Source organism: Orbicella faveolata, unplaced genomic scaffold, assembly GCF_042242905.1.
Source record: "Orbicella faveolata isolate gen_17 unplaced genomic scaffold, um_ofav_v1 contig_14, whole genome shotgun sequence".
NCBI lineage: Eukaryota > Metazoa > Cnidaria > Anthozoa > Scleractinia > Merulinidae > Orbicella > Orbicella faveolata.
The window spans coordinates 18,588,294-18,602,483 of record NW_028301541.1 but is presented as its reverse complement, the minus strand read 5'-3'; the positions used below and the strand labels follow the sequence as shown (position 1 = coordinate 18,602,483).

Here is a 14,190-nt window from a genome sequence, read left to right as displayed (position 1 = left end):
CTGGCAGGCGGGTTAACTTTTCCCCTGGTAAACACTCCAGATAGGGTTCACCCGCTTACCCGGGTTAATTTTCTACTTGTTTCCAGACCCTTTGAGTGTAACCGCGCATTAAGTTGTCCCAGGTTGTAGGGTTACCCTACCTGTTAAATTTTGCTTGTAAACGCGGGCTATCTTTTGCCTTCCAGCAAGGGTTAACCCGCTTGCTAGGGTAACCCTCCGTCCTTGTAAACAGGCCCTAAGGGGAAGTTCTGTTGACTTGAATTGGTAGCCTAACCCTAACGCGCGTGGTAACTTTATCCGCGGAAAAATTGGGTACCATGTCTAAAAATAACTTGAGGAAAAACGCCTACATTGAAAATTAATTCTCTTTCCTTAATCTCTCTTATTATCCAATCATTGTGTTTGTGTTTGCACCATTCTGCCAGCCTGATTTCTGTGGACATTTAGCACCGGCTAGAATTGACGGAAGCGTGCGAAATTTAATACATAGCAGCGTTTCTTTACCGTAATCAGGCAGAGGACATTGGAATATATATACAGCTTTTTTGTCCCTCCACCCTACCACTCCTAGTCAAATGAGCAAAGAACATTCAACTAAAAGGAAAAAATTCCAAGTGGAAAACTGTTGACACTCAGTTTAAGTAGTACTTAGCTAACAACTTCAACTTGAATCGGAAAAAAGTAAATGAGTGGCCATAGCGAATTCTGAACGCACAGCTACCATAATGAGCGGATCTTGCTACCATATAGGAAGGGGCAACTCTCAAAATTTCAATTTCTATAGTGTATGTAGCTAGAGCAGTTAATTTACTTTTATCAACTTGAAGTTGACAATTAGCAAGCTTCAGGTCCCGCCGACGCCGCAATTGTTTTTTGTCCAGAACCTAATATATCTGAGAAGAAGTCTACAGAAATGGACTGGAGCTGAGATTTAAATTACTTACAGTTTTAATTGACTCCTCTAGACTTAAAATTAAAAAACAGTAGGCCCGTTAATTTTTCCTAAGTAGTATATGCCTTTAGAGAAGAAAAGTTCTTCTTATTTTACAAAAGTGCAATGTTCAGGATAATTGTGATAAGTATAATGCGAACAATTTCTCATGTCACTGTAATTTAACTATCAAGTAAACGTTCTTTCAGTCGCACTATTTACAAAGGTATCTGTAAACTTTACTGCATGGTAAACAGCAAATTAACATGCACAGTGTTCAACAAAATTCAAAATGCTAATTATGTTCTTAATATTTCTTTTGGTAATTAATTGGACATACCCACTTAATGCTTGATAAAATTTCAAAATGTAAAGCTCTTCTTCCTTGTAAAAAAACTATGATACATGAAAATACTACCAAAACCTAGATGTTCTGCATAAAAACGGGTCAAAAATGAAACAACGGCAAAGGAAATGCATGTTGTTTCTGACACTATTTTACTTTAAAATCCTACTTCCTCAATTTAGCTATTTTTACAATTGCTACTAAGTGTGAGAATTTTTATATACAACATTTGTAAAAAAATTAACAAGTCTCGCTGGTATGTGAAACACTAAGTTTGTCAATCAAACCTCAGGGCCGACCTGCACCGTTTACAAGGGTCTTCATGATTGGCCAAACGAAACAATATGTATACAACTCAAACAACGCCCCTAGTTCTGTATTGCAGTCCTTATTTTTCCTCGCAGCAGAGACCAGAACAATTTCTATCATCATTCAGCAACACTCAACACCTGGCTGTACACTGCAGTATCCGGTTACGTTTCAAGTCTTTTTTTCCCTAAAATATCTTAGAGAAATGATTTTATACTTGCAAGAGAAGCAACGGCTTCATCTAAAAAAGTGAATATTTAACAAAACTTCAAGGGTTAGCGCGTAAAATTTCTACTGAGGCCAAATATTAAACATCGATTTATTTCTGATATGCAACTTAGCTCTAGAACTTGAAGGGACCGGTGAGGTCATGGCATATTTTTCTTCTCATGCGATCACTCGCTGCCGTCCTGGTCATCCTTGCCAACACCTGACAAAGAAAATAACCAAATCACAAAAGATGTGTAACCATCTATATTCATTATCTTAAAGAATAGTTGCCTAATTACAAAATGTACATTCATTTTAGCAGATTATTCGAATTCATGGCTGTGGCTTGTTCAACTGTAAACTTCTACTGGAACCGTGAGCAATTTCAGGATAGAGTTTTTATATGGAGGCCTTAGGTGACTGTGTGAGATCACAATGTTGCGAGATCTTTTGAAGGAAGGTGGACCATACAAACTAGCTAACGGAGCTCAACGGTGACCTATTTGTCTTTTACAACAACATTGAAAATTGTTTGGAGAATAAACAGAACATAATTACATTGCTAAATCCAGCGCACAAAATAACGATCAAGTGTGGTGTCAAAATGCGAGAAAATCAGGAAGCCAAAACTTCGCAAGTTTTCAAATCTCCGCAGTTTTCATGTAGTAACTGAACTTCGACATACGAGGGTGCTTTTTAACTCTTTCAAAAATTTCGTTGCAATTTTGTTTCGTAACTTCATGGTCTCCACTAATGATCGACAGAGCTAACTTCAGTTGTAAAATACATTGGCTGCACAAGATCAAACGACAAGCGTACGGAAATAATTAGATATAGAAACCTAACCCTGTTTTGAAAATACACAGAGTTGACTGATAACAACTAAGAAAATTGTGAGTAAATACCAGGAGACCTTTGCTAGATATAAAGAAAGCACGTGCATGGTTTCATTGAATCGTACCTTTCTTTCCAAAATCAAATGTCACGTCATCTCCAACCAGTATAAAAGGTGCCCACTGGTTCACGTTATAGCTTTCACTTCTCATCCACTTCATGGCCTCGTGTAGAGATTCACCAGCACTTCCCCCAGCCAACAGGTGATCGTAGAAATGACTCATTAACTGCTCCGTTGCTGTGTCATCCAGGGCCCACAGTGCCACCAACACTGAGCGTGCACCAGATCCTAAGAATGCTCGGGCGATTCCAACAGCTCCCTCGGCTTTTGTCTGTCCACGAGCACTGTGGCAACAGCTAAGGACTACCAGTTTAGCTCGCAGTTGAACTTTTGAAATGTCCGCCATTGTCAATAAGTACAGTCCTTCTTGAGGTATTCCGTTGGGATGACGAAAAGATGGTGCAAGGGCAATTGCTCCTCTTTCAGCATCACCGTGTGCGGCGATATGAATCAGGGCCACTGAATTCATAGCTTGAAGCACTGCTTCCTTAGTCGCTTGCTGTCCTATCAAAGGCTCGACACCTAGCTTTTTTGCTATCCTCTTAGCTTCGTTTTCGGCACATTGTAGTCTCGAAATGCTCGTGAGTTTTCCTTTGAAATGCACTTCACCAACATCAGGATTTCCCACTATCAGTGCACCAGTCTGGCAGTGATAGTCTGTTGGAATTTCATTAAAGAGCTTGAGAGTTGTTAAAGAAGGAACAACACGGATCCTGAAAGTCTCTGATAAGTACTTTCCGCTTTTACCAGTTAAGGCGGCGAATGGAATTTGGTATAAAGCACGATCAGGAACAATGACGATTTCAGGGCCCTCAAGAAAGCCCGCCACAGGAGCGATGATAAGTTTGTAACAGATAGCAAGGTTCATTTTGGGTCCTTGGTTAGCTTTACTTTCCTCTCCAATTCGCCAACCTCCATGGCTGTCTTCCTCTTTTGTTTTGGATTCTTGCTGAAAACAGTGTAAAGATTGGTCTTGACAAAGCTCCTCTGGTAAAACACCAAAACTTCTGAAATCAAAAAACGCATCCAAATGCTGACTTAATCCTTCCCGAGCAATAAGGTCATTTCCTTTTATCTTCTGGAAATTTGTGACTCCGCCTGCTTTAAGAGTCCACAAATAAAGGCTGTCAGAATGATATGAGACGTACAGACAGGTGCAGTTACATTCTTTGCCCACGATGCCTTCAAGACCAGCCCAAGTTCGAGGATTAGCAGAGATTTTATTTTCCACAGAATACTGAGCTGACATTAAATCTGCCAAAGCCCTGGCCCTTGCAAGCTCTGAAACATAAAGAGCTTCAGTATGATTCCCGATTTCACAAAGCAACATACTGAGATCTCTGTAAGAACGAATATTGCTATCAGAAAAGGAAATCTTAAATTGATCGTTGTCGCGGAGGGAGCCGCGCATTTCCTCACATTTTTCAATAGCAGAAAAGAAATACGAGATAGCCTCCTGAATCTTTCCTTCTTTCATTCTAATGTCTGCCAATATCTCAAGCGAAGAGGACTGCATCGCAATTAGTCCAATCTTCTCACTTATTGCAAGTGCCACCTTCATATATTCTTCCGCTCTATCATATTCAGACTGCGCAAAAAACAGATCTCCAAGCGATAAGTAACAACGTGCTTCTATTGCCCTGTCTCCAATTTCTTTGCTTATCGCAAGACCGTTTTCAAAATATTCTTTTGCCTTGATTGAGTTACCTACAGCCAGCTCAACACGTCCTTGGTTCAGGTAAAATCTGGCCACCCCTATCCTGTCACCCATGTGTGTAAAGATGGCAAAAGCTTCCTTGTTGTATTCATTAGCCTTGCTATACTTTCCAGAAGATAAATATCTCACTCCCAGGTGTTGGTATAACAAAGCTATTTGATGTCTGTCACTAATCCTTCTACTGATGGTCAGTGATTTTTCACAGTAGTCTAAAGCCTTCTCATATTCGCCAACTAATTCATACACACTTCCAAGCTCTCCGTAAGAGACAGCTTCTCCATCTCTATCTCCGATTTCTTTCTGGATCACAAGTGATTTCTCGAGGTACTCTCTAGCCTTCTCATATTCGTCAATTGATCGATACACATTTCCAAGGCTTGAGTAAGAGGCCGCTTTTCCTTTTCTGTCTCCGACTTCTTTCTGGATCACAAGTGATTTCTCGAGGTACTCTCTAGCCTTCTCATATTCGCCAATTGATCCATACATACTTCCAAGGCCTCCGTAAGAGGTCGCTTCTCCTGTTCTGTCTCCGATTTCTTTCTGGATCACAAGTGATTTCTCAAGATGCTCTCTAGCCTTCTCATATTCGCCAATTGATTGATACGTACTTCCAAGGTTTACGAAAGAGCCAGCTTCTCCTTCTCTGTGTCCAATTTCTTTCTGGATTACAAGTGCTTTCTCGATATGTTCTCTAGCCTTCTCATATTCGCCAACTGATATGTACACCGCTCCAAGGTTTGTTTTGGAGGCAGCTTCTCCTTTTCTGTCTCCGATTTGTTTATGAATCACAAGTGATTTCTCGAGATGCTCTCTAGCCTTCTCATATTCGCCAATTGATTGATACGTACTTCCAAGGTTTACGAAAGAGCCAGCTTCTCCTTCTCTGTCTCCGATTTCGGTCTGGATCAAAAGCGATTTCTCGAGGTGCTCTCTAGCCTTCTCATATTCGCCAACTGATCGATACACATTTCCAAGGCTTGCGTACGAAGCAGCCTCTCCTTTTTTGTCTCCGATTTCTTTCTGGATCACAAGTGATTTCTCGAGATGCTCTCTAGCCTTCTCATATTTGCCAATTGATTGATACACATTTCCAAGGTTTGTGTAAGAAGCAGCTTCTCCTCCTCTGTCTCCGATTTCTTTCTGAATCACAAGTGATTTTTCGAGATGCTCTCTAGCCTTGTCATATTCGCCAACTGATGCATACACATTCCCTAGGCTTGTGTTGGAGAGAGCGTCTCCTTTTCTGTCTCCGATTTCTTTCAGGATCACAAGTGATTTCTCGAGATGCTCCCTGGCTTTCTCATAGTCGCCAACTGATCGATACACAATTCCAAGGTTTCCGTAACAGGCAGCTTTTCCTTGTCTATTTCCGATTTCCTTCTGGATCACAAGTGATTTCTCGAGATGCTCTCTAGCCTTCTCATATTCGCCAATTGATTGATACACACTTCCAAGGTTTGCGTAAGAGGCCGCTTCTCCATTTCTGTCTCCGATATCTTTCAGGATCACAAGTGATATCTCGAGATGCTCTCTGGCCTTCTCATATTCGCCAACTGATTGATACACAATTCCAAGGTCTCCGTAACAGGCAGCTTTTCCTTGTCTATTTCCGATTTCTTTCTGGATCACAAGTGATTTCTCGAGATGTTCTCTAGCCTTCTCATATTCTCCAACTGATCGATACACACTTCCAAGGCTTCCGTAAGAGGCCGCTTCTCCTTTTCTGTCTCCGATTTCTTTCCGGATCACAAGTGATTTCTCGAGATGCTCTCTGGCCTTCTCATATTCGCCAACTGATTGATACACAATTCCAAGGTTTCCGTAACAGGTAGCTTTTCCTTGTCTATTTCCGATTTCTTTCTGGATCACAAGTGATTTCTCGAGATGTTCTCTAGCCTTCTCATATTCGCCAACTGATCGATAAACATTTCCAAGGCTTTTGTAAGAGGCCGCTTCTCCTTTTCTGTCACCGATTTCTTTCCGGGTCACAAGTGATTTCTCGAGATGCTCTCTAGCCTTCTCATATTCGCCAACTGATTCATACACCGCTCCAAGGTTTCCGTAACAGGACGCTTCTTGTACTCTGTCTCCAATTTCCTTACTGATAAGTAACACTTTTTCATTGAGATGTATCGCTTGCGCGTATTTACTTTGACGGAAATACAGTTCCTCAAGTGTTATGCTTAGCTTGTATTCCTCAAGTCTTTCACCACTTTCATAGTAAATTTGGAGAAGTTTCTCTGCATATTTAATTGCGTTTTTGTTATCGCTGATGCCACTACAAGCTTTCCACAATATAAAATATATCCTTTTGTAGAATGATTTGGTTAATTTCTCGTCGTTTATGCAGACTTTGTCTTTTAGAATGAACAAGCATTCCTTGCATAGCTCGATGGCTTTTAGAAATCGACTAGTGTTGAGAAGAAAGCCGGCAACAATAAGGCCGATTGAGATGACTTGTGTAACTTCGTCTTGCCCGTTCATCTCAAACACTTCCTTCAGAATATAAAAGGGAACAAAACTGAACAAATTTGTGAACAAGCCTGTGTATCTTTTTTTTGAACTGCTGTTGTTATAATTGTAATATGATGATGTATATACCATAGAATTACCGTTGTTGACTTCATTGTTTACATGCTTAAGCAAACCACGACGACAACGGCAACGACAACCACACCAAACAAAAAGTTTAATTAGCAAAATAATGGCTGTGCGCGTGCATTATAGATCTTTGTACATTTCTTTTCCGTCCTCTGCAAAAGCAAGAACGTGAAATGACCACGTTCTGCGTAGTGTGAGGAACTCGAACGACGACGGCTAAGTTTTCGCATTTCCTTTTGGTATTGAACGTTGTTATCGCATATATGTGCACGGTTTTAGAGTCATTGGGGAACTCAACAATTGCGAATTTCGCTGGTAAAATATAAATTCATTTTTGACAGGCGTCGTCCTCGGCGTCGCCGTCGTCGTTGCTCCAGCTTCTGGTTTTTAATACCCGACTGACTTTGGGCAGAGAAGACATCATGCTAAATGCCAATGACTCCAAACATTTACGGAGCTGGTGGTACCAATTAACTGGTGAAATATTTGGCTCCATAGTTGATATATTCAAGTAAATTTGTCCTTCAAAAAAATTGCTAAATTTCTGGGTAATAAAAGCGCCAACTATAACCCAATACATCCTTTGTAATATTTGGAGGTTCTCAAAGAAAATACACCGGGTACAAAATTTATTGGGACAGCAAATCGTGTAATGCCCTCTCAATATTCGGAATTCATATCCTTTTAGCTTGATCATGATCAGAAAGTGAATTTCTGATGGACCCTGATGCCAATGAGACAAACTGATGAATTATTTTAAACAAAGATTCCACTCTTCTATGACTCTTCTATCTTCTATGAAAGGGTAACGCTACTAAAAGATTGTAAACGAGGGAAGCAATTGATTTATTTTCATGTAGACTCTCGCAACGTTTGCAGTTGAGGCTCAGTTTATCTACTGAAATTAAATGGAAATTTTTGAAGACGAAAGAGTTTTCATGAAAAAATATGCCTTACGCTCTTCGAGTTTGAAAATCTGGTCTGACAAAAGCCTCTCATACACTTAAGGAATATTGTCCTCTTTGTAAGTTAGCAAGAAGTCTTGGGCTCGTGTTAATTCGTCGCATTCATTTTTGGGACAAGTTTTACATTAAGCTTTGGTTTAAAAGTGTGATACTTTTAGTGGTGATAAGTTCTGGAAACTGAAATTCATCCTGAAATCCAAATTATTCTCGGTTCCACACTGCTCTGATAACAACAAGAGTTTGTTATTTCGAATCGAAAATTCTTGATTCACAATAACATTATAAATTTAATATTGTGCGTTGAAAAAGACCAAAAATTGATGAAGACGTTTCCAACAATATGTCTATCCTGACGTGCGCACAATTAAATGGTCAACAATCTGTTATCGAATTCCCGCTGCCTTTAAAAGGAAGAATTGTTTGCGTAACGTGACACAGGACTGTCATATTTTCACTGTCAGTGGTTATTAGCAGAAAAACATAATTAGCGACTTCAATAATCTTTCGTTACCATTAGGATCATTTTTGTTTGAAAAACAACCAATAACGTGTTTAGCCACAAATAACATAATAAACTTACCAGTTATTCTCTTTCACTCGGTTTCAAGGATGCAAAAGCAACGAACGTCCTGAGTCTGTTTTTTACAAGAGGACGGCTTCGTTTGTTTACGGGAAAACAGCAAAAAAAAAAAAAATGAAAAAAAAAACAAAAAAAAACACTAGTTTATTCAATGCACGTATTTATATAAAAAAGTCTCTGTTTTGCCTGTGATTAAACTCCGCTTACATAGAAGAACAATTTTGAAATTTTGACTTCAGAGCTACACAATTGCGAGATACTACTACAAACCCTACTTAAAAAAATGAAACTTTCAGGCCAAGATAGACAAACATGTCTTAAAATCCACAAAGAAACATAAATAAGCAAAACTGGAATTTACCGACCACGATAAACTCAAGAAAACTGAAAGCCCCAGATCTAAAGGAATACGCTAAACTGAAAGTCTTGATCACAGACATAGATAGACGCAAAACTCATAATTCACGGAGAAAAATAACACGGAAATCTGGAAATCGCACACCATTAAGAAGCACAAACTGTAGGCCTCACGCGAAGATAAACACGTGTAGCTGCCAGTTAGAGGCTAAGACAGACGTGACAAACTGACAGTCACAAATAAAATGAACACAAGAAAGAAAAACCACAGACGAAGATCAGCGAGCATGGGAACTGAAAGTAGCCGAGGATTTCGGTCGATCCCTTCTAAAGTATATTTTTCTGCACTGGACTTTGCAACGTTTCCTTCATATATGTAACTCCATATTTCTACAATCTAAATCAAATTAAACCTTATACGTATAGTCATAAAAACATGGTTTAAACTTACTCTTCTAACCGTCACTTGAGATGTGCGGATCAGAACGAAATCCAATCTTCCTGTGAAATGACAATGAATTACTGGTGGCGTTGAAAATCTTCTAAATGAGAAATAACAATGCCCAGTTGCGATTAGTTATACGAGGGCAGTCTGAATCTTTTACTTTATACTACTTTTGCCAGCAATTTCAGCACAACTTTTTTTTGTACTATATATTTGTTTTGGTAGAACCTATTCTATTATGTAACGTTTGATCAACAAAATTTAGCCTTATAAACCTTACAGCAGCCTTATATTTAAAATTACTATTGTCTGGAGAGCTGTCGATGTCTGGAAATCTTTACAAACGATTTTAAAACTTTGTAAATTTGTGACAATTTTTAAGAACACCTTGAAATACAGGCGCTTAGAAAATTCTTGGAATCTTCACTACTCCTTTTTACTTTTTGAAATAATTGCAATGTAATCTTAATTGTAAAAGTCAAAAGCCGCACTGTGGAGGTTCATTTAAGTGTGTATGTATGTATGTAGAATAAGCATTAGATTAATAGGTGAGGATATTTACCAAAAACGAGGTCTATTAGAATACTGTCACAGGAAACCTGCATCAAGTCAAACATGTACTCACCACTATTTCTGTTTCGCAGTGTGAGGAAAAATATGACAGCAAAAACCTGTAAAAGCTAAGCTCGTCAGAACACAAAAGGTAATTTGTCTGCAAGATAACAGAAGAATCATCACAGCCTTGTTCATATATTCTATTCCATGCTTTAACACCAAGATACTGGACTATAACATAGATAGCTTTCTACTACCAACGAAACCCAAATACCTCATTTTTAATTTGTTACTTCTGTCAGAGCTGAGAGTCAAATATGAATTTTCCGTTCAGCGCCCACCCATCTTTTCAGAATCAATTTTTTCTTCTCTCTTCCAGGAAAGATATTTTTCTCCAGTTTTATCTAATGTATATGGCAAGGTATAGTTTACCATGCTCAACATCTCAATACATAGTAACCAGTTAATTTGACTAGTTTATACTTCTTAGTGGTCAATTGCACTTTTTATAAAATGTTACTAATTTCTAGGTTCATGTCATGGTATAGTTTATCTTAAATAGAAAACAGTTTTCGTTAGTTCTTTAGTTCAAAAATTAAGTTAAACTTACTGTACGTACGTACCGTTCGATGGCAAATTCAAATCAGAATGAAATTCAAATTTCTAGCCTCTGGCAGTTACAACAGCGTCTCCTTCAAAATAAAAGTGACGCGCGAGTTATCAGACTTTCGAACCATAGGATACGGTTTCGATTTCGACTGGCCACGGAGTCTTTTTGATATATCTACAGACCATGCATCGAATTAAAGAAACTGAGCGAGTAAATATTTAATATCTGCAGCCCGCAGCAGTTATACTGAAATTTGTAATTCCCTTTAGCCTATCCAGCCCTATCACCTATTCTGAGGCATGTGGCACAGTCCTATTTTGGCGTATAATGACATCTGTCATTGCTACACAATAGGCACGTTTCATTTTTTTCCCCTCGTGTTTCAGTTTCCATCCTCGATGTAAGTCACACTTACACAGTTTAGCTGGTACATGTTTGTTTTCTTAATGTATGCTGTACACACATGTATGACTCAATGAATAATAACTGTTTAACTTTCGTCTGTGTTCCAGACGGTCAAGGAAATGTGCGATAAGATGACTGCATGAAACGACACAGGAGTTGCAATTCATAATCAGTATAACAAAGTCTTTAGTTCAGACAAACCTATTCTGTGAGAAAGTCCGTTTCTAAGGGCCTGTTTACGAGAAGAGAGGGTTACCCTAGCAAGTGGGTTATCCTAGCACTCACACATTTCCTGTTTTTTTTTCTTCGTCGAATTTACAAGGCAGCTAGGGTTACCTGGGTAGGTGGGTTAAATTTTTCCCTCGTAAACACTCCAAGTAGGTTTAACCGCCTACCCGGGTTAAATTTCTACTTGTTTCCATACCCTTTTAGTGTAACCGCGCATTAAGTTGTCCCGGGGCCGGTTGTAGGGTTACCCTGCCTGTGAAATTTTGCTTGTAAACCCGGGCTATCTATTGCCCTCGAGCTAGGATTAACCCGCTTGCTAGGGTAGCCCTCCCTCCTTGTAAACAGGCCCTAAGGGGAATTTCTATTGACTTGGTAGCCTAACCCTAACCGTGAAAATGGGTTTTCTGCAGGGATTAATTGCTGGCCGAGTCTGATTTTCTTTTCCTGATTTTTTGACAGGAACCAGCTCTGTAAGATATGCATTATGTTCGAACTTAATGCCGGGGGTAACCCGGCGATAGACTTGCATCCTGTACAGGTGGGATGGGGGGTGGGGGGGGGGAGTACAAATAGTCCTATCAGGGGCGTGGCTAGTCATTTCGACCTTGTAAGCCCGTTCCACACCTCGCAGGTAGGTGTTGTGCGGCCGGGGAAGGTCGGGGGAAAGTCAAGTAGGCCTATCATTTGTTCAATTCATACTTTATTACAGCTTAAGGTGGCTTATATGTAAGATAAAACACTTTGTTATAAAATATCCTCATGTCATGAATATTTAGCAACCGTGAAACGAGATCTGATTTAAAGTTTTAAAGGATTGTACTATACAACCCAGTACTACTAGGCTGAATGCTGAGCTAAGTATCTCAAGTCAAGTTTTATGGGAATCCAAAGTTTAGCATCCTTGTCTTCTTGCCGCAAAACTCACGAGCCACGGCCTCCCCGTCAATGGGTGTGTCCTTGAACGCGTGCATTAGAGCAAGGGCCGAGAGTCGCTCTGTCCTTATGGTTGCCTGTAGATAAGTCTAAACTCTGCGCATCAGGCTAAAACTGCGCTTAGGAGTTGTAGTTGACGCAGGCATCGTGAGAACTAAGGATCGTGAAGATGGTGTTAACGTTTCGATAAAGAGTTGGATTTATGCAGTCGAGAGTGTCAGCCAGAGTTGCTGGTCGTTCTCCAGTTGAATGCAGCCACTTTGTTTTCCACCGCAACCGTCTCGTTCTCGTACGCTTTCTTGTCGGTCAGATCGCATGTGTACGCCGCATACGTCTTAGCTTGGACATCGTTGCTTAATCCCTGCGGTTTTGTTGGGAGAAGATACAGGGCTAGGAAGCGATCCCCTGTGATAAGATCTTGTCGCTCACTTCTTGTATATGATGATCAGTAAGAGCTCTTTGCCAGTAGGACTCTGGGTTTGTGGTTGGGACATTCAACCTGTGTTGCTACCTTCCGGGTGTTCTTGGCATGCATGGCCTGATGTCAAACTCAGCTGAAATCTGTTTCCCCCGCTCATACACTTCCTTCCAAACCAATGGATCGCCTCTCTCGGCTTCCATGATATTTAAAACTAGTTCCATGAAATAAAAAAAGGAATATTCCATGAAAAAAATAAATATACAGAGAAACGTTTGTAAGCCCGGGGTTACTGGCTTAAAGGGAGCTACACCCCTGCGGGGCTAGCGCCTTCATGCTACAGAAACCGAGATAAGCTCGGGCCTGCAGGGCCAATTTGGCTCGTATGGAGACTTAGTCTTTACCTAATCATCAGACAACATATCTTTTTTTCGTCTCGGATACTCATGCTTGGGACAAAAAACGCACATGTAAGACTGCACTAGCTTACTACGCAATACAAAGCTTAAACAATGAGGACGGCAACGCCAAGCTAGGACAGCGCCTAGTAAAAAATGAATTTATTTCTACCTGACCGCTAATATAAGAATCTCGCAATTATTTAGATCTGCAATGTATTCAAATGCGTCTATGGCTTCAAGAACCAGCTCCAGCTGAATATACAAAGAAAGCGTTTAACTCCAAATAAAAACAGAAAAAAATTAGTCCTCGTGTTTCACTTTCTAGCTACAAAATACCCTGAATTTAATAATAATAATAATAATAATAATAATAACATTAATAATAATAACGATATTAGATTTATATAGCGCTAGAATTATAAAATATTCTAACGCCCTTTAAAATGTAAGAGATTACAGTAAAAATATAAGAATAATGTATTTAAAAATAAAACAATTCTAAAAAATATATATTATAAATAAGACTATGACATACTATACGCTAATTTAAAATTTAAAATTTGTCTGAGTTTCACGTTGATTAGTGTGTTTTATGGAGTACAGCCAAGAAAGATACCAAGGTTTCAATCGCCCATAATCTTATTGCTTTAGTATAAATCTACTCGTCGTTCAAAACTTCATCTAAATCCTCCTCACAGACGCTTCGAAGCCGTCATTTTGTAACCGCGCGGGGATATGAATTTCCTCTTCTGGTCCGCGCTGATTGTATCTCTCACGAATGATCGTAGCGAACGAGTGTAATACCAGTCCGTCTTGGCATGGTCTCTGCCATTTTGGATACGGCAATTGACGAGAAACAAATGAGAACCTCTGACATCAGTTTTACATCTTCCCTTAAATAATAAAATAAACAAAAACTATGATACAATGTCTATAATGAATTATTTGCAACTAAAAAAATAATTTAAACCATAAAATGAAAAGTTTAAATTAAAGTTGAATGCTGGCACTAGTTCTTTGTGGATCTTTATCAAGATCTTGTATTAGTTTTTTTAGATTTGACAAACCCTGGTCAACAGTGATTTGATTTTGCAAAATACTGATAAAAAAGATTTTCGGGATCTCAAAATATGTTGGGATTATCCCTTACGCACGTCACTGGCTTATATTCAACTAGTCACATGATTTTCTCTATTCTTATAAACATGGGTCTACTTTGAATAA

The 14,190-nt window shown here is 39.3% G+C and overlaps 1 protein-coding gene across 1 annotated transcript; it reads right to left on the bottom strand.

The window, feature by feature from the left end:
* Positions 1-930: 930 nt before the first annotated feature.
* LOC110064536 (uncharacterized) lies at positions 931-6,953 on the bottom strand. The gene is made up of 2 exons (XM_020771598.2): positions 2,758-6,953; positions 931-2,016 (listed from the first exon to the last, which is right to left on the bottom strand). The coding sequence occupies exons 1-2, from the start codon at positions 6,950-6,952 to the stop codon at positions 1,982-1,984; spliced, it is 4,230 nt and encodes a 1,409-aa protein (XP_020627257.2). The 5' UTR covers position 6,953; the 3' UTR covers positions 931-1,981.
* Between the last annotated feature and the right edge of the window lie 7,237 nt (positions 6,954-14,190).